The sequence below is a fragment of the Alligator sinensis genome, unplaced genomic scaffold, assembly GCF_000455745.1.
Source record: "Alligator sinensis unplaced genomic scaffold, ASM45574v1 scaffold907_1, whole genome shotgun sequence".
In the NCBI taxonomy this organism is placed as follows: Eukaryota; Metazoa; Chordata; order Crocodylia; family Alligatoridae; genus Alligator; species Alligator sinensis.
In genome coordinates this window covers 447,294-470,941 of record NW_005841925.1, presented here as the reverse complement: position 1 = coordinate 470,941, position 23,648 = coordinate 447,294, and the positions used below count along the sequence as shown (strand labels likewise).

Below are 23,648 nucleotides of genomic sequence, written 5' to 3'. Positions count from 1 at the left end.
GCAGGGGGCGCTTAGGTGGGCTGGGGCAGGGTGGTCATGTGTGTGTGTGTCGCTGTCGTCGTCCCCCCCTCCCCCCACTTACTGGCACAGAGTCCAGGTCCAAGTCCCTGTGGCGGCGAGTGGGGACTGCCCAAATCTCTGAAGCTCTCTGAATCTTTTCCAAATTGATTCGGAGAGCTTTGAATCAATTTGGACCTTTTTATTGGTCTCCTGATTCGATTTAGATTCAGAGATTCAGCTGCTGAATCGGGCTGGATCTCCTCCAAATAGAATCAGCACCCAAAGCCTCGCACAGCCCTGACAGCCAAAAAGTAACTATAATCTGAATCAATTTTCTCATTCTCGATTACAGCATTTGCAATGAGTGCAGCCCTTGAAGGGACAGCTGTAGCTGTGGTGCCAGCGTAGCTCTGTAGATCAGTCAGATGGCAAGAATTTGGAAGCAGGAAGAGTGAGCACTTTCCCTGTGCCCTGTCGATCAGTGCTGCTGGCCCAGGGTTTGACACGCACAGGTGTTGTGGGGTGGCAATGCTAAGGATTGGGACCATGTTGGATCAACCAGCTACTTTCCTTTAGAGCTGAAGGAGGCTTCTGCCTCTCAGCTCAGATAATGGAAGCGTAATACCATGCAGACTATAACACACGCCCGGCAGCAACGGGCAACACGGCAAGTTTTCAGTATGGAAGATCTCAGACAGCAAACTTCTATATGCCTTGTGTTGCTTGTTAGTTGAAAGGGTTGTCACGGCAGTTGCCTCAGGGGTTCTTAATCAGCTCTTTACTGTAACACATTAGGTGTCTAAAGCTCTGCGGTTAGGGAGATGGCAAGTACCTCACCACAGTGATGTGGGCAAGCTCTAAGCAGGGAGAATGACCACAGCACTAGGGAGGTTTGCAAATTAGTTTTGCAATGATTGTGAAATGTTACCCCTCTGCATTATACTGGTTGTGAATTTCATGCCTGCCTGTGTGCAGTGGGACTCATCAGACCACGAACATTAAGACAGTCAGATTCTTTTGATAAGCTGAGAAGGTGCATAAATAATAGGGAGGAGAGGCTAGAAGGGAGCACCGTTGTATGTGGGGGGGCTTCCTCTTCCCAGCTTTTTCTTCATAGTATTAGGGTGAAGATACCTGAGCACAGTAACCAGCTAGAGACCAAAAGCCGGGATCTTTCCTCTCACATCACATGCTTTTATGGCTGTCAATATAACAATGCATCCTCTAATAGATTTTAAACTGTTTGAGACCAAAATTACCTTTATTATTGGTTAGTAGAGGGTATGCTGCAATTGGTTGGCCTTCAGTCTCTCCTCTGAGACCAGCAATGCTGTGGATTCCTTGCCATGCACCCACTATCACCCCCACAAGTCTCCCTGGATTTCCTTTCTACCTGGCATCTTCCACATGGTAACACAGCCTACTCAGCAACTAGACTGCTTACTTCAGGGATGAATTTCGTTTTCCTTCTGCTCACCAGTGCAGATCCAATGCTTGGAAATACTCTCTGAGTCCTGGAGTGGTTCTCCGCCAAGGTTGGGAGATACTAGACCTCAAAAACATCAACTGTTACCAGCTTAGCTGATTTTTATCTTTCAGCTGACACCTCCTGATAGGGCCCCCATTCCTTCAGTAGGTAAGTGCCTCACAATCCTGAATGCAGTCATCCTTAAAGCACTCCTGCGAGGTGAGGAGGTGCTTTTTCCCCATTTTGGAGGTAGGGAGAGAGCTAACTGGAGTCCATAGCATCCAGGGGCATTGAACCAGAGTCTTCTAGATTAGGGGACCCCAATGACTGGGCTGTGGCCTCTCCACTTTTCTCCTCCTGTCACATCCCTCTCTCTCTCTGATCCTGCAAGCAGTTACACACATGTGCAGCAGCTGATGTGAAAAATGTGTGTAAGCTGTTGCAGGATCTGGCAAACTTCTAGAACAAATTAAAACTTTGATATATTGAAAATCAAGATTTCAGGCTCCCAGCCTGCAACTGCATTGCGTTTCCTGGTGCTAGTTTTAGGTCCTTGGTCTCCAGCATGCTTGAGAGGGCCTGTGTGGGGCATTGAAATAGTGTTCCTATACTGGCATCTTGAGGTTTCAAAGGCAACAAGCAATTGACCTGAATGGGGTGATTTTTCTCTTCTCAAGGCTATTGTTTCAGGCTGCCTACAGTCTCAGGAAGAAAATACTGCACTTATTCCATGTAGCTCATGGATTAGCTTTGGGAAACAGACTGCTAGAAGTATTCTTTGAGGTTTGGTTTTGTTTTTCTTTTTTTAACAGAAGTTGAAATTCTAGGTCACGGTGAGGAGAGAAGCAGATGTTGTAGCCAATTTAACAGTGATGAGATACACAAGGGCCTGCTTCTAGTTGGACCTAAAGCACTAACATTTAAGATTGTGTCTTGAATTGAGTGGAAGGACAAGGAAAAACAAAATGACATTCCAAATCCTGTGATCATTAGTTTTAATGGTTAGATAGCTACTGAGCTGGAAAATCTAGAAATAAATGCTGCCCAGCATTAGAAGCTGGGGATTCTGAGCTTTCTGGCTGTACAAAGCATTTAGCTATGTCCAAGCACTAGTTTGGGGTTAATATAATAAACCCTGGACCTCAGACAAGGGGCATATATTATCCATGACTTGTTAAATTGTTCTAACATTTAAATATGGCGCTAGCCCATTTATGCAGCCGGAAAGCTTGGTTTTAATATGTGCATGTCCTTTTGGCTGACATTTTCAGTACACCTTGGAGTTTCCTGTCCACTGTAGTGTCATTACTTATAAATCTCACTTGAGGGAAAATGCCCAAAATCCAGAGTGTCCCTTTAAGACCCCAGTTTAGTCAGCATGGAAAATACGGCTTTTCTTGTTTGACTTCCTTTTATCTTTTGGCTTTTACCTGTCAGCCTTCTCTGGACAGAAATCACCTTCCCTTGATTCACAGCTGACTTTGTTTTCACCCTAGGGGAGGTGCGCCTTGTTGGCTTGCATGTCCAAGCATTGGTGAACGCTGGTGTTAAAGCAAAAGACATCGCTGTCATTGCTCCTTACAACCTTCAGGTGAGATCTCAGCTCCCTCCGACGTGGCATCTTAAGCCGAGCGTAGGGTGAATACACAACAGCAAATCTATCTCAGATGCGAGATCTTCAGGGGGCAATAATTAATCCTCTCCATTTCCTTAACCACCATCGTGTTTTAGAGTCTTGGAGCTCGGGCACTCTTTATAATCAATCCATGGGGTGATCATCCTTCCTTTCTCAGTCAGTGTGTGTCCTGTGACATACAGGAATTTAAGGGGAAGGTAGTCTTTTAGGAAGATATCATTTAAACTCTTTTCTATCTTGAAATTGACCTTAATAACATGCTTGCCCTTGTTTTTCAGGTAGACATGCTAAGAGAGCACCTGTGTCACAAGTATCCAGAGCTAGAAATTAAATCAGTTGATGGTTTCCAGGGAAGGGAAAAGGAGGCTGTCATACTGTCCTTTGTGAGATCCAACAGGAAGGGTATGTATTTCTAGTGAGACAGAGTTTTGGAGAAATAGGATGTTTTGGCATGTAAGGAAAGGGGAATCATTTAACAAAGTAAAATGTCACTCAGGGTGTTCCCAACATTCAACATGGGTGATTTTATTGGAGTCATGTAATGATATGAGTATCTCAGCTTTCAATTAAGTTAAAAGAAGTAGGTTAGTTGGCCTCTCAATTTCAGAGAAAAAGCTTGAAAACATGAATGCTGAAGCTTCAAATGCCAGAAGGCCAATAGAAAGAATTGGCACTGTTTTTAAAAGTTGGTCATCTTCAAGCCCTCACAAATGCTGAGCTTGGGGGATTGGTACCGTTGCACTTACACCAGCAGCATCTTCCCCCCCAGTGGAAGTCCCAAGCATTCCCCACAGAGCAAGGAGTTCATAATGCATAGTTCAGAGCAAGGAGTTCTCTGGGGATACATCCCCAGAGAAAATGTAAACCAAAGCAAGTCCTATAAGTAATGCATAAAAATGGTCATTTTCAGAACAAATTCTAGGGCAGAAAAATCATGGTTTTTTCTATCACTGAACACAGAGGGAAATAACAGCTGGAATGAAGTTAATTTCCTGAGGCCAGAGATTTCTCAGACTCTTTCTGCTGATCCACATAATGAAGGCTCATCATAAAGTATTTTACTGTTTTGGAGGCATTGGAAGGTTCAGGTTTTGTGTTATCCAAACCAAGTGGAGGGCACATGTAGAACCAGAAGGAGCATCTTTCTGAGTTTCTACAGCACTGTAAATGTACATCACACCTTTCAAACACAGAACAGCACCTGTCACTTGCCATATGAGATATGCAAGCTAAGATGACAAAAGACGACACCGCACACAATGGTTTGGGAATATTAGCAGCGAGGAGGAGAAATTGGGAAGAGTTCACATAAGAAGTGAGCTTTACAAAGAGTTTGATGAAGGGAAGGTGGGACTTGGGTAATAAGAATAGCACAGTGATTGAAAGCCATTAATAACTGGTGACTCACTGCCTTCTGACATCTGTTCAGTGGTTGACACAAGATGAGTGGTGCTCTCAGGATAGGCGTCTGCATCCCCAAATTCCCCATCCACTCCTCCCCCATTGACAGCCTTGTTGGCAATCTAAGCAGAGTTGCATCACAATGGGTAACCATGTTTAATTGAACCAAGACTTGCCCTACTTCTTTATATTACAGACCTTTTTATCTGCACAAGAGAGACCAAAGGCCAGCCAAACTCCAGAGGTTCCACCCAGTTCTGTGGCCCCTTGCTTTTATAAATCCTAAAAATGCATTCAGATCCAACTGGCAAACCAACTGGTACCATTGTGGACTTCAATCAGTAGAGTTTTCCCAGTGGTTAGGAGAGATCAGATTGGACTCTCATTACATTCTACCAGATTCTGTGAATTGGGAATTAACCCCAGGCTCCAAGACCACAGAGAGATCACACATGCTTACTCATTCACATCTGACCCTGTCTGAACTCTTCTGTATCACTGTTTTGGGACAAGCTGGATGAAGCTTGTCACCTGGATTTCTTTTAACTGTTTATTTTTCCAATTATCTCTTATTTAGCCCCAGAAGCTGGAAACTCACTACCCGCCCACACAAGCCTTTTCTCTCGCTGAGCTGAGTCATTTGGCATTTGCTATCTGTTATTATTCTTCCTTGAGAAAATAGCTAGAAAGCAGAAATAGACCCTGTCAGATTGCCTACATGGTGGTTATTTTTAACCCTTGGCCTACACTCAGATTGGGATTGTTGGTAGGTTGGGATGGAGATGTTTCTCTGCTTGAGAAACTTGGTCTAGTACCTATTGGCTCAGGCTGCTCAGCTGCTGGGAGAGCTTCATCCGTCCCTGAATGCTGGTATCTGGAGTTGCAGTTCCCACTTCTGTGGCTGACAGCTGTCTCCAGGGTTCAGCCACTTCACCTGAGCCCTGGCCTGGGGCCATGTGATGTTCCACTCCTGAGCACTCCCATCATAAGCCTGCCCCAGTATGGTAGTAGGGCAGGGGTGAGCAAAATGCGGCCCACGGACCGGATGTGGCCCGCCTGAGCATTCTATCCAGCCTGCAGGGCCCCTATAAAAATTAGAAAATTAATATTTATCTGCCCCTGGCTGCCTGTCATGCAGCCCTTGATAGCTTGCCAAAACTCAGCAAGTGGCCCTTTGCCCAAAATAATTGCTCGCCCCTGTAGTAGGGAGTGTTGCCCTGATGCTACACACCTCCCTAGATATTACTTCCCCAGTGGAAGGAGTGTAGCTGGCATGATGGGGTGCTAGGCATGTGCCCAGAGCTGCACTGCAGCTGGTTGGGGAGGTAGTGAGTGTAGAGCAGTTCCAGCATCTCTGTGCTCTCTACAGTCCCACTGTGGCACTTCTAGGACCACCTTGTAGGTCCTAGATAGGTTTTTACAAATGTAGGACAAAGTCTTGAAACGGACCTTTCTGTATGTGGCACCTCCTCCTGCTGGTGGAGTGAGCCCCATGTGTAGACTTGGCAGAATTTGATTTATATTTTTTAATAATTTTGATGGATAATACCTATTTATTTATTTTTAAGCCTTTGTTTCAATTTTTATTGATTTAAATTGAATCATAACTACTGTAGTACTGCCAACCAATTAGTGGCAGAGCTGCTGTCAGTTCTGGGTCTGCTCACCTGTAGCTCCCTCATCTGCTTTGTTACTTCTTCTTCCTTTGTTCCCAGTCCCCTGGGGTTCCTGGGAATTGCAGTTCAAGCTAAAGGTTCTGTAGGACTGCTCCCCCTGTTGGCACACACTCCATCAGCCATCCCTTTTCTTATGTCCCCTTTCTGTAAATTTCTATTATTAACGATGGAATTTTTTTTTTGTCAGTCTATGACTGTAAGGTGAAAACAACGTTTATCAATGTTTACCAATAAAAATTGAATCCTGCCAAGCCTAGGCATGTGCGACTGTCTGAGGAAATGACATCCCACCACGTCCCTCCTCCCTGTATTTTCACCCTGGCTGCACTGGGGGAATATAGATATGCCTCCAGGTGGTAGCCCTTTTATAATGCATCTTATTTTCAACTTCTGTCTGCACTCTTGTCCTCTCAATAAACCTATTCACCACATTTTGCAGTTTCTGAAACTGAAGCAGAGAAGGGAAAGGACTGGACTGAGGTTATAGTGTGAATTAGCCATAGAACCAGAGCTGGAACATGGGAGTTGGTAACTCCTAGTCCTATGTGCAGGTGACAGTAGCACTTTTCTCTGTTACCTCATTCCCTAGCCAATACATTATCTGAGGCCAAATCCGCAGCTGTAGCAATTGACTGTAGTTCCAGTGAGCTGAACTGATTTACATCATCTGAGGTTCTGGCCTGTAGCTTGGACTCTTTGGTTCAGCACAGTAGTGCTGTCTCTGATGGTCTTTGGCTCTCTTTTGTGTTTTGCAGGGGAGGTGGGCTTTCTCGCCGAAGATCGGAGAATAAACGTGGCCGTCACCCGTGCGCGACGCCACGTGGCAGTTGTCTGTGACTCTCGAACCGTCAGCAACCAGGTCTTTCTGAAGCGATTAATGGATTACCTCAGTGAGCATGGGGAAGTGCGGACAGCCTTCGAGTACCTTGATGACATTGTGCCAGAAAACTACTCTCATGAGAACTCTCAGGGTCACCCCGAGCAAGGGGAGGGACCCAAAACTGTTCCATTGTCCACTCCAAAACTTCAGCCCCATGGCCAGAAAGCCAAACCAGCTCCAGGAAAACCCATTCTCCCAAAGCCAAGCATAGGTCCTGCAGAGAGTATGAATGGCACTGGGAAGGAGAGGATGGAGGTAAAGGACAATTCAGCCAAGTTCAAAGCCATGCTAGTGGATTTCCTGGAGAGCAGCAAGGCCCAGCTGGATTTCCCTCCTTCTTTAAATTCTCACGACAGGATGCTGCTCCACCAAATGGCTGAAGAATATGGGCTACAGCATGTCAGCACTGGCGAAGGGAGACAGCGGTACCTCAGCATCCGCAAGAGACCCCCTGCCACTGTCTCTGCTACAGTGACTAACAAAGCCAATGAGCAGGCTCCATCTTCTGAGTCAGAAAGGACCCCAAGAGAAGCCCCCAGCCCTGGTCAGACAGGAGGGAGCAGCATGAGCTCAGGGAAAGTCGATCTGAAAATGCTGCACCTGGAGAGGATGCAACAGGAAAAAGCCAAGTGGGAAGAGAGGGCGAGAAGAACCCAGGAGTCAAGTGTGAATCTCGTAGAGACAGCAGGAAAGAAGCACAAAAATGAAGCCAAAGGTAGGCTCCATCCTGACTTCTTCCTCTTCACTCTCACTTAAGATTTGCCCAGCCCTATCTACAGGAAGCTTCAGTATTTCTATAGGAAAAGCCTGTCATGTTGGTGGTGGTCTTTTATCATACCTCTCGAAGATTGTTTCACAACTGCCTAAAATAATTAGATGCCCCACTCCCATTTAAATTCTGTGAGTGCCTCACTCCTCTGGGCTGCTTTAAAAATCCCATCATCAGATTGCAGTTAAGGGAAGCCTCTGTGTCCTGTACATTGAGAGGTACAGCTTGGGTCTCTGCCTCTGCCCATCAAGATCAGGCCCTATCTGTATAGGGCCTGAAAAAAGATTCCTTGTGACAAGGGACTCAGTAGCACTGATTGTCCTGTCTAAGGTAAAGGGACATGGCACTTCCTGGTCATCAACTCTCCAGTGTTCTACTTGGGGGATGAGCTTTGTGTATGTCTTTGCAATACAGGATATGATCACTGTTGCTTATCTCCAGAGAAGGTGCTGGTAGATGACTGGGGGAGACAACTGGGGCCTGAGCGTGTTTATTGTGCAAAGCTGCATAAAATCCCTTTCTTTATGCCTGGGGCAAATGTTCACATATTGGGAATTCATAGAAAGTAGGGCCAGAAGGGTCCTCAGGAGGTCATCTAGTCCACCCTCCTGCTCAATGCAGGATTGTCTCTATCCAAGCCATTCTATACAAAGTGCTTGTCTAACCTGTTCCTCCTACAACCATGCAAACAATCTTGTCACACAGTTATAAGACACATTCCCCAAAACACCAGGGACATCCTAACCTGGAACAGACAAAGCAGGGAATGAGGGCACTGTCAGCATCCCTCTGCTGCAAGGGGTACTAAAACATATTTGAAAAAATGTTGGCAAGAAGCTAGAACTGAGGGAGACTTCACCCTCACCCTCTGTTGTGGCTGATCCTAGCTGGTGAGCGGAGTGTAAGTAGCTGACCCCATTTCCCCCTGAAATCTCAGCAGAGGTCTGCCCTTTGATATCAGCAGAGCTTGGAACCCTTTGTCTGTTGGCTTCATTCTTTGACCCCAAATTTCAGGGTCTGGCAGCCTTTTACAAATGGCGAGCCACGGTTTGTTACATGGCTCTGTACTGAGAGTACAGAGTCCCTGCCTCCCACTGCAGCCTCTGCTTACCTTCACCACCAAGTGCTGCTGATTCTTGTGGCCAGCAGCATGGGGGCTGCAGTAGTGGGGTGAAAGAACAGCCCTCAGCCCATAACAGACAGGGCTGGGGGTGGCAGGAGGTGGCTTGGGTGCTACGGAGGGGGGATCAGTGATACATAGCGGACAAATGCACAGCACAGGGCAGAGGAGGTACCCACCAGATTGGATCCCACCACACCCATCCCAGGCACCAGATTTGGGCCAACGGCCGCATCCAGCCCATGGACGGACCAAGAACTACCCATCTGGCCTGTCAAGGAAAAAAGATTGAGCACCACTAAGTTAAACTTAGTTTTTTTCCCTTCGTCTTCCAGGTAAGAGTGCCACAAAAGCAGACAACACTACAGCTGAAGAAGACATCGACACCTTGATTTCTGCTGTGGTTAAAGCCGACAACACCTGTGGTTTCCCCCGGTGTAAAGCCAGCGTTACCACCTTGGGACAGCTTTGCCTGCATTGTAACAAACGCTACTGCCTCAGCCATCACATCCCAGAGGTATGGGCTCTGTGTGCACTTTCGGGGCAGCCTGAGGGGTTGCCTGAGTGCAGGAAGGCTGTTTGTGGGAGCTTACCATCTGCTTGGTCTCCTGACCTAGCTTAACTCAAGCTGAGTTCCAGTAGTACGGGAATGTGGAACTGACATTTCCTATTGGGCATTCAGAGGAGGGTTTCCCCAGCTGCGCTATCAGCTTCTGGAAACCTCCATTCCTGAGATGAGCCCCTTCTCTCAACCCTCTACATTGTGGGACCTTTTGCTCCAAAGGTGAATCGCAAAAAGAATAAAAGCTTTGCTAACAGCCCTCATGTGTTAGGACCCAGGTGAAAGTCCTCCTGACAATCGCTTTCCCCTTTGCTTTTGGCTTTTACAGATCTCAGACATGCGTTTCTGGATTTCCCTTGGATCACAAACAGAGCAAAGCAGGAAAGAGCAGTCTTGTGCCTAAGGCTCAGGCATCTGGAGATGCTGGTTCAGTTCCCAGCTGGCCCACTGTATCCTTGGGCTTGCCAAGTGGGATTTGATTCTGCAGAGGTGTTGAGCCTTCTGGCCCCAAAAGAGAAAAGCTTGTTCTTTAATGTGTCTCTGGATTGGGACCACCAAACTCAGCACCTGATAAGATCAAAGCCTTCAAGTCTCTGCTTCAGTTCCCCATCTGCAGAAGGGGTGAATAGCACATCCTTTCTTCCTTCCCTTGATCTGTTTTTGTGTATTTAGAGCAGGGGTTCTCAGCCTTTTTAGATTCAAGGGCCCCCTTGTTAGACTCGAGGCACTCCTTGGAAAACAGCAGCCCTTAGCTTTCACTGGTTTCTTATCTAGAGAAAAATAAAAGAGCAAATCTTCGGTTACAGAAAACTTAGACCATGACAGGTCAGAATAGTTTGATATTTGAAATCTTGGGGCCTGTCTGATTCACGTGTAGGTGTTTGAACATGTAATGGTGTTACTATCATGTGGCACCCCTAAAAGGATTTTGTGGCAACTTCGTCAAGCATCACTGATGTAGAGTGCAAGCTTCTCAGGCTAAGATATAAGGCATCCAGTATCATACATATGGTTCAACAGCCAGTGATCTCAGCCTGGTTGTTGTAGCACGACTGCCATATGGATCATAATCATAACCATGATCATGGCAGGCTGGCAGTGAGGTCAGAAGGGCTGGCTAGCCCCTGGAGCTGGGGGAATGGAGCATTTATTTCTAATATGCTTGTTTTTCTTAAAACAATGCTTTGGGGGGTCTGTCATTTTTTATATCTGTAATTGTTTGACTAGAATAGAGTTGATTGAATTGTTTTCAATCCAGGGTTGGGGGGAAAATATCTCCTTTCATCTTATTCTCCAGGTCGCAAATCAAGAAAGGCTTTGGTTTGCTGTCAGGGTTTAGTTATATAATTTTTGTTTTCAAATATGAAAGGAAAGGGAATTTTCGTAATCTCTGGTTTTATTACTTTTATTCTTTTATAAATAAGAGGTGAACAGGCTGCAAGACTGTGCCTGTCCTTGGGTTGAATTAATAAACTGTGACCTTTGAAAACATCTCGGGCCAAAGCCTATGTTAGCTTAACAGTGTGTCAGTGCTGAAATAAGGCAAGTCTTTGGAGACCTTTTTCTCCTCCTGTGTGTCTGAGTCACTTCCTCTCTGAAGCCCTCACCTTAGAAGTCTTCTAATTTTCATGTAGCAGTTAACACTCACGTTCTCATGCCAGGGCATTTTGTGATGCTTTCAGGAGAAGATGCTGTATAAAAACACCCAGCCAAATGTTGCAAATAACACACAGAGTTCTGGCTGATAGGACAAAGACTGTCATTTTCAGCAAATCTGAGGAAATCCATTAGAGAATCAAGGATGTTGTGAAAATACGGTCTAATCTAATTTACAAAAAAAATTGTGTTTTATCTCCAAGTAATAACATAGCTAACGTTAGCTGAACAAGTAGAAACTAACCACGTGGCAGCTGCAGAAGTCATTTTTAGCATTTTCATTGCTTTTCAGATGGTTGTTTTCAAAATCCCGATGTTAATGGGATAGCATAGAGCTAGAGCCAGGCATAGTACAGTTGTGCCAAAGTCTTCAATCCAGCAAGATAATTAAGCAAGGGCCTAACATTAAGCATATGAGCAAAGCTGTTGATCCTATTTCAACTACTTTTGAGACATTCATTCATTTCCATACTCAGCCATGGCTGTTGTCATTAATACCTAGCTCTTATGTAGTGCTTTACATAGGAAGGAAGCATCTCTGTCTTCATGATACACGTACTGAAGCTGAGGCAAAAAAGAGAACCATGACTTGCCAAGGTTCACATGAAGGCCAGTAGCAGATTCTGAAATAGGACTCAGATCTCCCAAGTCCCAGCACAGTGCTTTGTCTCATGAAACTGCTTTTTCCTCCCTGATATGTTTATTAAATCCCTTCCTATGCCTCTACCTGTGAGGCTAGAATTAGCTATTTTATTTTACTGCCTTTATCTTTTTCCTGAAATCTTTTACTGCCCATGTGTCCTTGAATTTTTGCATCCTACCTTTCTATCTCAGATCTTTCATCTTTCTATCTCAGCTGCTGCTTTTCCCCCTGGATATCATTTCCAGTGGAAAGATAGACTTATATCTGGGCAGTCACTGGCATTGATACTAACTTTGAATCAGACTAAGGCACAGTTAGTGTCACAGTCAGCACTGTGATAAGACCTCATACACAGGATTTCTTTCAGGTGGTTGGACCTGGTCAGTACTAGATCTCATTGGTGCCAGTGCCCTGATATTGGATGTTTCCATTATGCCTTTGTTGTGGTTTTTCCCATTAAAGTAGGTGTTGGTAATGCATAGATTTGGAGTTGCACAGAGTCCTAACACTCACTGGCCATTTTCATTCATACTACCAATTCTGTGTTTGCCCAGAATACCAGGCCAATTCTCAAAACTATATCCAACTCTTGCATTGAAGTCACCGAGTATTATAATGGTCTAATTTCTGTCAATTTTCACAATGTCTTCTTCAAGTTGTTGATAGAAAATGTTCTAATTTTCATCACTGGCTTGAAGGGTGGGTGCATAAACACTAAACGTGATGAAGCCATTCTGTGTGTGCACTCTGAGCATCATGAGTTGAATAGATACAGCAACGGGGCTTTCATAGGAACACGGTAAGCTGTTTCTAACAGCAAAGCCTACTCCCTGCTCTCTCTTTTCTTCTACTGGTTTCCCATGCCAGATGATGGTGTAATCATTCTCTGTGCTAGAACCCATATCTGAGAGCCAAGTTTCTGATGATGCAGTAATATTGATTCTTGGTCTAACCAACTCGTAGTTTTGTAATGCTGTTATCCATAAGTCTGAATTCAATCCAGGGGTCAGAGTCTGGACATTCCAATACACAAGTCCCTTATTTTATTTTGACCAAGATAGATTGGGTTGGGGCATTGCTGTTTTGAGCCCACCTTTTCTAGGGCCTTCCTCAAGAAAGGCAAGCAAGCCACCCCTGAATAGAACTGCTTAGACACCTTGGTAGCTGCTCCCAGTTCTTTATGCCCCGTACAGAGTCCTGTGACCATCACAAGACCTTTGACATGCACTCCTAGGCAAGAGTATGGAGGAGTGGAGGCCACCCTCGACCTACCATCCCCCTTTTAGACCATTGAGACAGAGTCCAAAGGCCAGACTGAGTTCATATGTTCAGTGCCTTGATGGTTGTAGCTTCTCTCAGGGAGCACCAGATTAGAGCTCCTGCTGACTGCCTAACATCTCAGCAAAGGTGTGTTTCTGTCACAGTGATGTCCCTTAGCTTTACTACAAGGAGTGGGGGTTAGGGTTTTGAGGCACTCTATACTTGCCCTATTCTGAAGGTTGCAACATTGTGGTATTTTATAGGGGCTACCCCACCATGAGTAGCCCCACCAGAGGCCCTCCAGTCAGATGGAGCTGATGGCCATTTGCTAACCACCATCTAGGCCAGACTAGACTCCCTGTGTTATAGGTGCCACACCTTGCGGGGAGCTGAGGAAGGGTGGCATGCGCCTCATGGTCAGGGGTTCACTTGTTGGTTGTTGATACTATTGTCCCAACTTGTACCAGGTCACTGAGTTGTGAAATTGTCCTAGGGAAATTTTGGGACAAATGCATTGATGAAGCCATTCTGTGTGTGCACTCTGAGCATCATGAGTTGAATAGATACAGCAACGGGGCTTTCATAGGAACACGGTAAGCTGTTTCTAACAGCAAAGCCTACTCCCTGCTCTCTCTTTTCTTCTACTGGTTTCCCATGCCAGATGATGGTGTAATCATTCTCTGTGCTAGAACCCATATCTGAGAGCCAAGTTTCTGATGATGCAGTAATATTGATTCTTGGTCTAACCAACTCGTAGTTTTGTAATGCTGTTATCCATAAGTCTGAATTCAATCCAGGGGTCAGAGTCTGGACATTCCAATACACAAGTCCCTTATTTTATTTTGACCAAGATAGATTGGGTTGGGGCATTGCTGTTTTGAGCCCACCTTTTCTAGGGCCTTCCTCAAGAAAGGCAAGCAAGCCACCCCTGAATAGAACTGCTTAGACACCTTGGTAGCTGCTCCCAGTTCTTTATGCCCCGTACAGAGTCCTGTGACCATCACAAGACCTTTGACATGCACTCCTAGGCAAGAGTATGGAGGAGTGGAGGCCACCCTCGACCTACCATCCCCCTTTTAGACCATTGAGACAGAGTCCAAAGGCCAGACTGAGTTCATATGTTCAGTGCCTTGATGGTTGTAGCTTCTCTCAGGGAGCACCAGATTAGAGCTCCTGCTGACTGCCTAACATCTCAGCAAAGGTGTGTTTCTGTCACAGTGATGTCCCTTAGCTTTACTACAAGGAGTGGGGGTTAGGGTTTTGAGGCACTCTATACTTGCCCTATTCTGAAGGTTGCAACATTGTGGTATTTTATAGGGGCTACCCCACCATGAGTAGCCCCACCAGAGGCCCTCCAGTCAGATGGAGCTGATGGCCATTTGCTAACCACCATCTAGGCCAGACTAGACTCCCTGTGTTATAGGTGCCACACCTTGCGGGGAGCTGAGGAAGGGTGGCATGCGCCTCATGGTCAGGGGTTCACTTGTTGGTTGTTGATACTATTGTCCCAACTTGTACCAGGTCACTGAGTTGTGAAATTGTCCTAGGGAAATTTTGGGACAAATGCATTCTCCCTTCTCTGTCTTTTTGTCCTAATGTGTTGTTTAGGACAACAGGAGTCTCTTTGGTTCCCACAAAATGTGGTGCAGTTCCTTCACTCCAAACCCAATGTTATACTTTATGCTTTTTGGCATTGGCTGTAATGAACAAAGAAAAAAATAAGTTGGAGAAATGTAGGCTAGACAAATACCATGGGGTAAAGAGTCACTGACTTAATAGCTGCAAGCAAGGGGCAATAATAAATGTAGCAATGTGAGAATGGCAGGAGCCCTGCAGGGGTCTGACTTGGGCCTGGAGCTGCTCAACATGCTTGTTCCTGACTTGGATGTTGGAATAGATTGCTTCCTGAGCAAATCTGAAGAAGACACAAAGCTGGGAAGGACTGAAACGCACTGGAGGACAGGAGGACAATCCAGAAGGATCCTGGTAGACTGAAAAGCTAGGTTAGTGCCAACAGGATTGAAGGTCAATACTAACAAATGCAAGGTGCTGCCCCTTGGGCAGAAGAATAAAAAACAGAAGAAAACAGGTGAGACATGGCTGGATGGAAGCTCTGCAGAAAAGGGTCACAGACTCGGTAGGAGTCTACAGTGTGATACAGCTGCACAAAAGGCAAATGGGGTTTTGGGCTGCATCAACAAAAGCAATAGATGATAGAGACGGGAGGTGATACTGCTTCTCTGCTCTGGCACTGGTTAGGCCTCATGTAAAGTAGTATGTGCATGTTTGGGCTCCACAGTTTAAAAAGGATGTGCAGAAGTTAGAGAAGGTTCTGGTGTGAGATTGAATGCACACCAGAAATCTGTCAAAGACAAGAATACCCAATTGCTTGTGGGGGTACATTTCTCACAAGAAAACCACTCTCTCTCCAATCTCTCAGTTCTAGTCCTTGAAGGGAACTTACAAAACACTTCTCAGAGACGAGCCTATGAACTTCACTTCATCTACCTACTGGATACTAAAAATCATGAACTAAATATAGACATTGGATTTATGACACATTTTAACCTGCCTGACATCTGACTCCCCAGGTATCTCTCCACTTTTTAACTGCTACATTCATCCCACCCAACCTGTCTCTTACCCACTGACTCTTCAGCTTACATCTTCACTGACTGCCTGTCTTGCATGCATACCAGCCCAGCCTCTGGCTTTACTTTTTATTCCATCCAGAAAGAGCACACACCAACTGCAGAGATGTCCTCAGCCTGACACAAAGCATTTCTTAAACCCGAAAGCTTGCTTTAAAAATTTTTTTCCAACTATTTAAGTTGGTCTAATAAAAGATATCAGATTCACCCAAAGAACCTTGTCTGAAATAAGAATGAGGCATCCATAACGTGTCAGTTGAAAGTGCTTGTGCAGGGCATGCTTTTTGGAACCCCTCTGTATCACATGGGCAGGCTACTGCAAGTCTGCTTGATCTCTCCACATGCAAATCCTGCCAAAGCAACTATGTTATTTTGGGGCCCTGGCAATTACTTTATTTTGTAGCCCTGCCAGCACACTCCTTATCTGACCACTGTGTCATTTCTCATGATATCAAGGTAGGCATGACTTCCAATGAAGTCACCTGCCTTATGTCATCCATCGGTCTTTTCAGTAGAACATGAATGTTTGGCTTCCTTCTTCCTCCTGTATTGAAGAATCACAGTAACCCCTTTTGCCACAGCTTTGCAGCAGGAGTGCACGTTGAGTTCCTTTGCCATTATAAACCCTTAAACCCCTTATGGACTCAGTGCTTTCCTGAGTAACACCTCCCTGTTCTGTATATCTGGGCAGTGTGTCGTAGTTCTGTGTAGATGAACTTGGACTTTACTTTATAACAACATGTTTTATTACAATGGACCCAGTTTACGAAAGCAATTGGATCTCTCCATGTGATAGAATGGCTCCAGATTACGAAAGCAATTAGATCTCTCCCTAGCTAGCCCCTCTGCTGATCCTTGGTCATATGCAAAATATATCAGTAGTGATTTTATATCTACTTTGGGATCATGCCTAGAAACATTTCAGTGTTAGGTATAGTGCTGATTATTGCCTAGCTCCACTGACAGCAGCCCCCCTCTGATGGGGATTCTCCAGTAATTACCATATTTACTTGAATCCAAGATAAGGTACCCCCCCCCATCAGCATGGGGGGAAAAAAGCTTCATCTTAGGTTTGACTACTGGCCTGGAGCACCCCCCCCCTTGCGTGCACACACGTACGTGCACACACACACACACACCAGCCCTGATTACCTGCAGCTCCAGTTCCAGCTCTAGCCCTAGCTTGGCCTGGCTCAGAGCTGCTGCTGTTCTGACTGCCTGGCTGGGCTGGGCTGGGCTAGGCCAAGGCCATTGCTGCCACTGTCTGTCCCAAAGCCAGAGCATCCTAGAAGGTAAGTGGCAGGGAGTGCAGGCAATGGGCAAGCAGGGGGTAGGAAGACCAGACAGCACTGAGGGTGGGACAGGCAGCAGGGGGCATGTGGTAGGGGGGCAGGGGATGAGTGGCAGGGGGAACAGGTGGTAAGGGGTCAGACATGGTAGGGAGAAAGAGTGGAGGGGCATGTAGGAAAACAAGGGGTTGGGGTCTTGTCCCATGTTGCTGCTTTCCCTGACACAACTATGATGGATGGGGCAGGGGCAGTGGGAAACTAATTTAAGACAGTCCTCCAAAAATTAGATTCTATTCATGGAAAAATTATAACAAATTTATAATTTTCTATGTATACAATCTAATTATGGTGGTTATCTTAAATTCACAATCGTCTTGGATTCAGGTAAATCAAGTCCTACTTTTTGAGATCTGTTAGTGAGCCAGTTCTTAATCCATTTGTTTATGCTTTATGGATATTGTAGTTTTTTTTTCAAGCAGGCTTCCTCAGATTTGCCACAGTCAGCACTGTTATAAGACCCTGTGCTGCCGCTGCTTGGTCTGCGACTGCTTATTTGTCAGAATTACCCCTGCTTATTTTATAGCTAACATTCCCTGAAGGTCATTCCACTATCTGCCACCTGTGGATGCTCTGGGTAGCAGTACAGCTCTGCCCCACAGTTTGGGCAGAAAATGGCAATGCTTTCCCTCCTGAAAAGCCACACGTATCCTTTGATGGTGCTGTGACATGGTGAGTACAGGTCACCACTTTAATAAGCCTGCCCAGCCCCCAGCCATGTCTTTAAAAGTCCTCAACAGTGGAGCAGGCCGAAAAAGATGTTAGAATCTCAATGGCTGCGAAGGTGGATAAAGACTGTAGTAGAATGAGATCCCCAGTTGTCTTGGTCTCCTTGATCAAGGTCCCGTTCTGTCAGGAGCCACGTGGAAGTTGATGTGCCCAGCTTCTCCACGATAAAAGAAGTCACGCACAGGCATCTTCTATTAAAACAGCTTTTCCAGCACATTTCTCAAGCCTTTTGCCAACCAGTTAATGCCGAAGGGAGCAGGATTTTGAGGTCCGGAAACTCCTAGTTATGAACTGGCATGAAGGCAGCAATTACAAGAAAGTTGTCTAGTGCTTGGACAAGACAGAAGTGCAATTTGGCAGCTGTAGCTGTGACTGAGTTGTCCTCTTCAGGATCCAATCTACTCATCCCGCTTGGGGAGGGGGGCTAGAAAATGTCCTCTAAACATAGCCTGTCTACCTTCTTCCTGACTGGATAACCTCATCCAGTGGGATCACCTTTACCGCAGTTGAAAATACCAGTGAAGATGCTGCATCATTTTCAGGACTTGGAACATCAGGCCCCTCATGGACAACCGTAATAGTGAATGCCCAGAGCGTCACACTGCAGTCATGGCCTGAGAACTCAGGTGACACATCGTTGATGTAGCTGAGCTGAGCGAGACTTGGCAAGCAGGAGATGGACAGTTCAAAGAACATGGGGACAACTATACCTTTTTCTGGAAGGGTAAATAGGAAGGAGAATGCTGACTTCACTGGGTTGGTTTTGTCATTAAAATATACTCATAAACCAACTCAGTGAGTTCCCTATCAGAATTAATGAGTGCCTCATAACGCTCTGTCTTAAACTGGCAGGGAGCCAATATGCCATTGTCATCAGTGCATATCTCATTGGCACTGCTGATGAAACAAAGAGGAATTCTGCGCCAACATTGAGCAAGTCCTTTCTCACGTTCAGAGGGAGACAGACTTATTTTTCTCAGTAATTTCAATGCTGGTGTCAGAAGGGACTCTAACCTCAGGAACAGAACCATCGGTAAAGAAGGAATAGGAATGGTCAACTCCAGGGTCATCCTCCTCTTGACCGAATGCACGGAACATGGACTCACCATCACCAACACCTGTCCTGCAGAAAAACAGGCACAAGACATGGCAACACCCACAATCTAAGCACTGGCACCTGATTGTCTGTGTCATCATCTGTGCCTGGGATCGCAAAGATATCCACGTTACATGAACTATGCTAGGAGATGATGATTGCTGGACTGATCACCGACTCATCGCCACACTGGCTCCCAAACGACAGCTGCAGGAGAAGCAATACTGATGGAAGATCAACATTGAAGGGCTCAAGGACCCAAGCAAGCGAGACCTCTTCCACCAGTGCATCAGCAGAAAACTGGTGAATTCCAGTCAGTAACAATGGGAGAATGTCAGCAGCATATGGAGTGGCCTCAAGGCCACCGTCATCAGTGCCTGTGAAGAGACACTTGGATTCTCTACCAAGACTGGTTTGATGGGAATGACCAGGAGATCCAGGAGTTAATTGATTGCAAGCACAAAGTGCTTGGTAACATGACATCAACTCCAAGCAAAAGAAATTGAGTTTCCAACAAACCAAGGCAGAGGTCCAAAGGTGGAACCATGGTATAAAGAACAAATGGTAGGAAGACAAGGATCATCCAGTCTGACCTCCCATGGGAATTACACTACCCCCTAGTGCCCTTTGCAGTGTCCTGGTCCTGGTATCTTGATCCAAGGTGCAGTCTGAACCAGGCCCCTCAGGCTTTGGCAGTGGTCTGGGCCTGACATCTCTGCCATTAGTGACAGTCGGGGCCTGGCACCTTAGCCATAGTGACGATTTGGGCCTAGTGCTTCAGGTCTTAGTGACTGTTTGGGCCTGGATCCTTGACAGTGGTTTGTAACAATTGTTAGGCATAGTGTAATGGACCCAAGGAATTTAGGAACTTTGAAAGTCATCCAGATATGGGTGCCTAACACCTGTGGAAATTCCAGCCATACTTTTTTACTCTAATTATCCTGACTGCTAGAATGAATAGACTCTGCAGTTGGAATAATAGGCAGGATTTATTCTAGGGAAGAGAAGATTAAGGGGCAGGGGGATTTGATAAATCTCCGTATACAAAAAAGGGGTTGTCATGAAGAAGATGGTGATCAACTGTTCTCTGTGTCTGTGGGTAACAGGTCAAGAAGTAATGGGGTAAAATTGCAACCATAGAGATTTAGGTAAGGTATTATAAGGAGCTTTCTAACTATGAGGGTGGTTAAGCATTGGAGTAAGCTACCTAGAGCAGTTGTGTGGACTTTCCAGAGCAGGCTAGACAAACACTTGGGTATGATGGTTTAGACAGGGATGGTTCTGCCCTGACATGGTTCAATTAGATGATCTCCTGAGGTCTTTCACAGCCGTTGGTGACGTGTAGGGGGTGCATGTGCATTCCTTGGGAGTGCCAGCCACAAAACTGGAAGTGCCAGCAGAAGTACACTTCCTGGTTTGCTGCTGGTGGTTCCGGGCTTGGTGATTGGCCACTGGGGACTCTCCCCCTCCCCCCCCGACCCCTGTTGGTGATCAGATTCAGAAGGCACTGGTCACCCATGCTCACAGTCCTATTTTTCTATGATTCCTTGTGCGGATGGTTTTAGTACTTGTTCTTGTGGTACCTTGTCTCTTAGATTTCATAATTTCATAGATTTGTTTAGACTGGAGTTGATCACTGGTACCATTCAGGTCAGTATATCATAGGCTGTAAAATTTCATCCAGTTTCCTCTGTACTGAGCCAAGACTTTGCATTTGTTTGAAGTATGCCTTCCAAAGAGGCATCCAGCCATATGTTGAAGACACCAGGAGTGGAGAATCCACTGCTTCTCTTGGGAGCCTGTTTCAATGGATAATCACTCATGGTGTTGGATATTTGTACCTTTATTTCTAATTTTAATTTGTTTGGCTTCATCTTCCAGGCATTAGCTCTTGTTCTGCCTTTCTCTGCTACACTGAAAGGTTCTAGACAGAAAACAGATTAATCATTTACCAGGTCATAGGAGAGAAACCTTATATATATAAAACTGCTCAGCTGATGGAGTGAAGATCTCCCCAACTGTTTAGACTTTGCAGAGGAAATACTTAAGATGTCTGCATGGGTGATTTAGCTGCATGCATCTTAGCAGGAAAAAAGTCTTAGTATTTTTTGTTTCAGTACTAAAAGAACTATAAATAAATGGTGAGCATGTTTATGGTCTGTGAAATAAGTTAGGGTTTTAAATTCTTTAATGAAGAGCATGAGGCTCTAAACATGCTGTTCCTTCATGAGGTACCATAACATCCCAAGTCTTTTCTGTATCTGTTGCCAAAATTATTGTTCTGTCTCCTACAGGTTCATGGGTGTGGGGAGAAAGCCAAAGTGCATGCACGGCAGAGGATCAGCAAAGAAGGGGTTCTCTATGCTGGGAGTGGATCAAAAGACAAGTCTCTGGACCCAACCAAAAGAGCTCACCTGCAGAGACGCCTCGATAAAAAGCTGAATGAATTAAGCAACCAGAGAAAGAGCAAAAAGAAAGACCAGGAGAAATGAGGGCTTTGTTCTAATGTATCCCAACCTGTTTCCCTTTGGGGATTGATATTAACATTGAAAACACAGGATGGGACTGGAAAAACCATAGAAGATCTTTGATGTACTATCCTTTATAAACTTAGCTCTTCCCAAGCGAGACGTACATATTTTTTTGGAGGTGTTAATGGCTTTGTATGTGTAGACTGTGCTGGAAAATAAGTATCTGTCAAGACCATCTGAAAAAGCAGTACTGTTAGGTGCAGAGGGGGAAGGCGAACCATTTTGTTTGGAGTAATTATCTTTATTGACAGGGTAATAAATGTATACTGAGAGGATACACAGAGTATTGCAATAAAGAGTGGTATGAAAGCACCTAAAGCAATAAGCTGTCAATGTGACGTTCCATTGTGATACAACAATAATATGATAAATGTCTGTAGGATATAGAATGAGAACCTTGTAACCAATGGTGTGGGAGTAATTTTAAAGCCCCAGGTGACTCAAAGCATTAAGAAAACATAGCAGAATAAAAATAGTATAACTGCTTCAGTTCTCCAGCCCAGAAATCACCTTTGTATACTGAAGAGCAAGGAAGATTTTTTTGTTGGAAGAAAATGAAATTTTCCAGGTCACCCAACTGAGACGTATTTGCTAACAATGTGAGGAGGCAGACAGGTCAGGTGTTTTCCCACTCTGAGAGTGTTTAACTGCTGCAAATATCCATTTGCAAACCACTTTAAATGGGCTGGAATGTGGTTGAGACTAAGGAAGCCATTGTATTTGCTTAAACATACAGTCAAATGAAAGAAGATAAGATGGCATCATACCAAGGCTGCTGTGCAGAGGCAGGAGCGAGTTTTTTTTCAGAGCTTTATCCCATAAAATGGTAACCAATTTCTATAACCAGTTAAGTCAATAGGACATGAAGATAGTCAGGATCTGAGACACAAACATAAAAGCCGCTTTGCTATTAAAATGCACCTCACGTATTCAAACAGGCAGATGATACTTTAAACTTAGAAAACAACAAATTTGGCTTAGAGTGCAATGAATTCAAGGAGGGATATTTCAGATTAATACACATGGATCAAGTTAAGTACTTGTTTTCTGCACAGAGCCTGGGGACAGAATAGAGTGTACTATCCACGTACTGAGACACTCAGCTCTCATCATCCTGTGCACAACCACATTAAAACATTCCCAGCGCTCATGAATTCTGGTGGTATTGGGAAGGCAGTCTGAAAGGAAATGCTCGCTTTCTCTATTAGAAGCAATCAAAAATAGGCACCTGCTTAAATTGGAGATTTACAACTTCTGTGCAAAATATGAAAAACGGCAATCTCCCCAATCATTGCAAAAAATGGCATTGACTGTGATTTCTCACGAAAGCAACCAAAAAAACCCACCTTAATAAATATAAAATGCTGGCTCCCCAGTGGGAGCTAGCAGTCCTCGCTGTTACTGCAGCTTACCCTTGCAGTGCACCCACAAGGGGAAGGCACCAGCACGCAGGGCAGCTTGAAAGGCAGCCGCCAAGATGGCAGCTGCCCCCTTGTGCCTCTTGGCCAATCAGCACTTAAAGGTGGAACCACATGAAAGGTAGCCATCAGTCAGGATAGCAGCTGCCTCCTCCTCCCGGGGCCTTTCCATCAATCAGCAGCAAGGGGCAGGGACACCACAAAATGACTGCAAAACTGACTCTTTATGCCATGACCAATCTGAGAAAATTGCTTTCTCTCACCATGAGTTAGGTAGGTGCCTACTCATGAACCATGCAATCACATGCACACATATATATAACTATTTGAGATGCAACCAGAGCATTTTAAGTTGCAGTTTTAAGTTCTAATTTACTCCAACATTAAAGAGCCACCCCTTTTCCTTCCCTACTGCAAGAGGTACCAAGCCTCTTGTTGATTGCCTATGGCAGAATTCTGTACAGCAGCATGAAACTGGGCACATCTATACAAGACACTTTACTCAAGATTAGAGTAAACCCACTTCAGAGAATTTGTGTGTACATGCGCCCGCTGTAAATGGAGACAAGATTTAGAAGCAAACTCCCTGCAAGGTAGCAGGGGAGGACAGTGTAAGCAGTCTGTCACACATGGACATGATTGCCATACTGCTAGAATATTGATGATAGAGCAGGTGGGATAAAGTTTAAAGAAACTTTCCCCAAAAATATCTTGGCTGTAAAAGGGCTGTAAACTGCCAAAGGGAACATGGGCTTATTTGGGGTCTGGAACTAGCCAAGGGGTTGCAGGGATCTGCCAATAGCAGG

At 45.2% G+C, this 23,648-nt stretch overlaps 1 protein-coding gene across 2 annotated transcripts in view; it reads left to right on the top strand.

Moving 5' to 3' along the window:
* Positions 1-22,192, top strand: part of IGHMBP2 (immunoglobulin mu binding protein 2) — a 92,124-nt gene extending 69,932 nt beyond the window's left edge. For both annotated transcript variants that reach the window (XM_025198572.1, XM_014517744.2), the window contains 5 exons: positions 2,965-3,059; positions 3,383-3,506; positions 6,937-7,776; positions 9,286-9,467; positions 21,188-22,192. In XM_025198572.1, coding sequence (XP_025054357.1) covers positions 2,965-3,059; positions 3,383-3,506; positions 6,937-7,776; positions 9,286-9,467; positions 21,188-21,385 — 1,439 coding nt within the window. In that variant the 3' untranslated portion in view covers positions 21,386-22,192. The remainder of the gene's footprint in view (positions 1-2,964; positions 3,060-3,382; positions 3,507-6,936; positions 7,777-9,285; positions 9,468-21,187) is intronic.
* Positions 22,193-23,648: the final 1,456 nt, after the last annotated feature.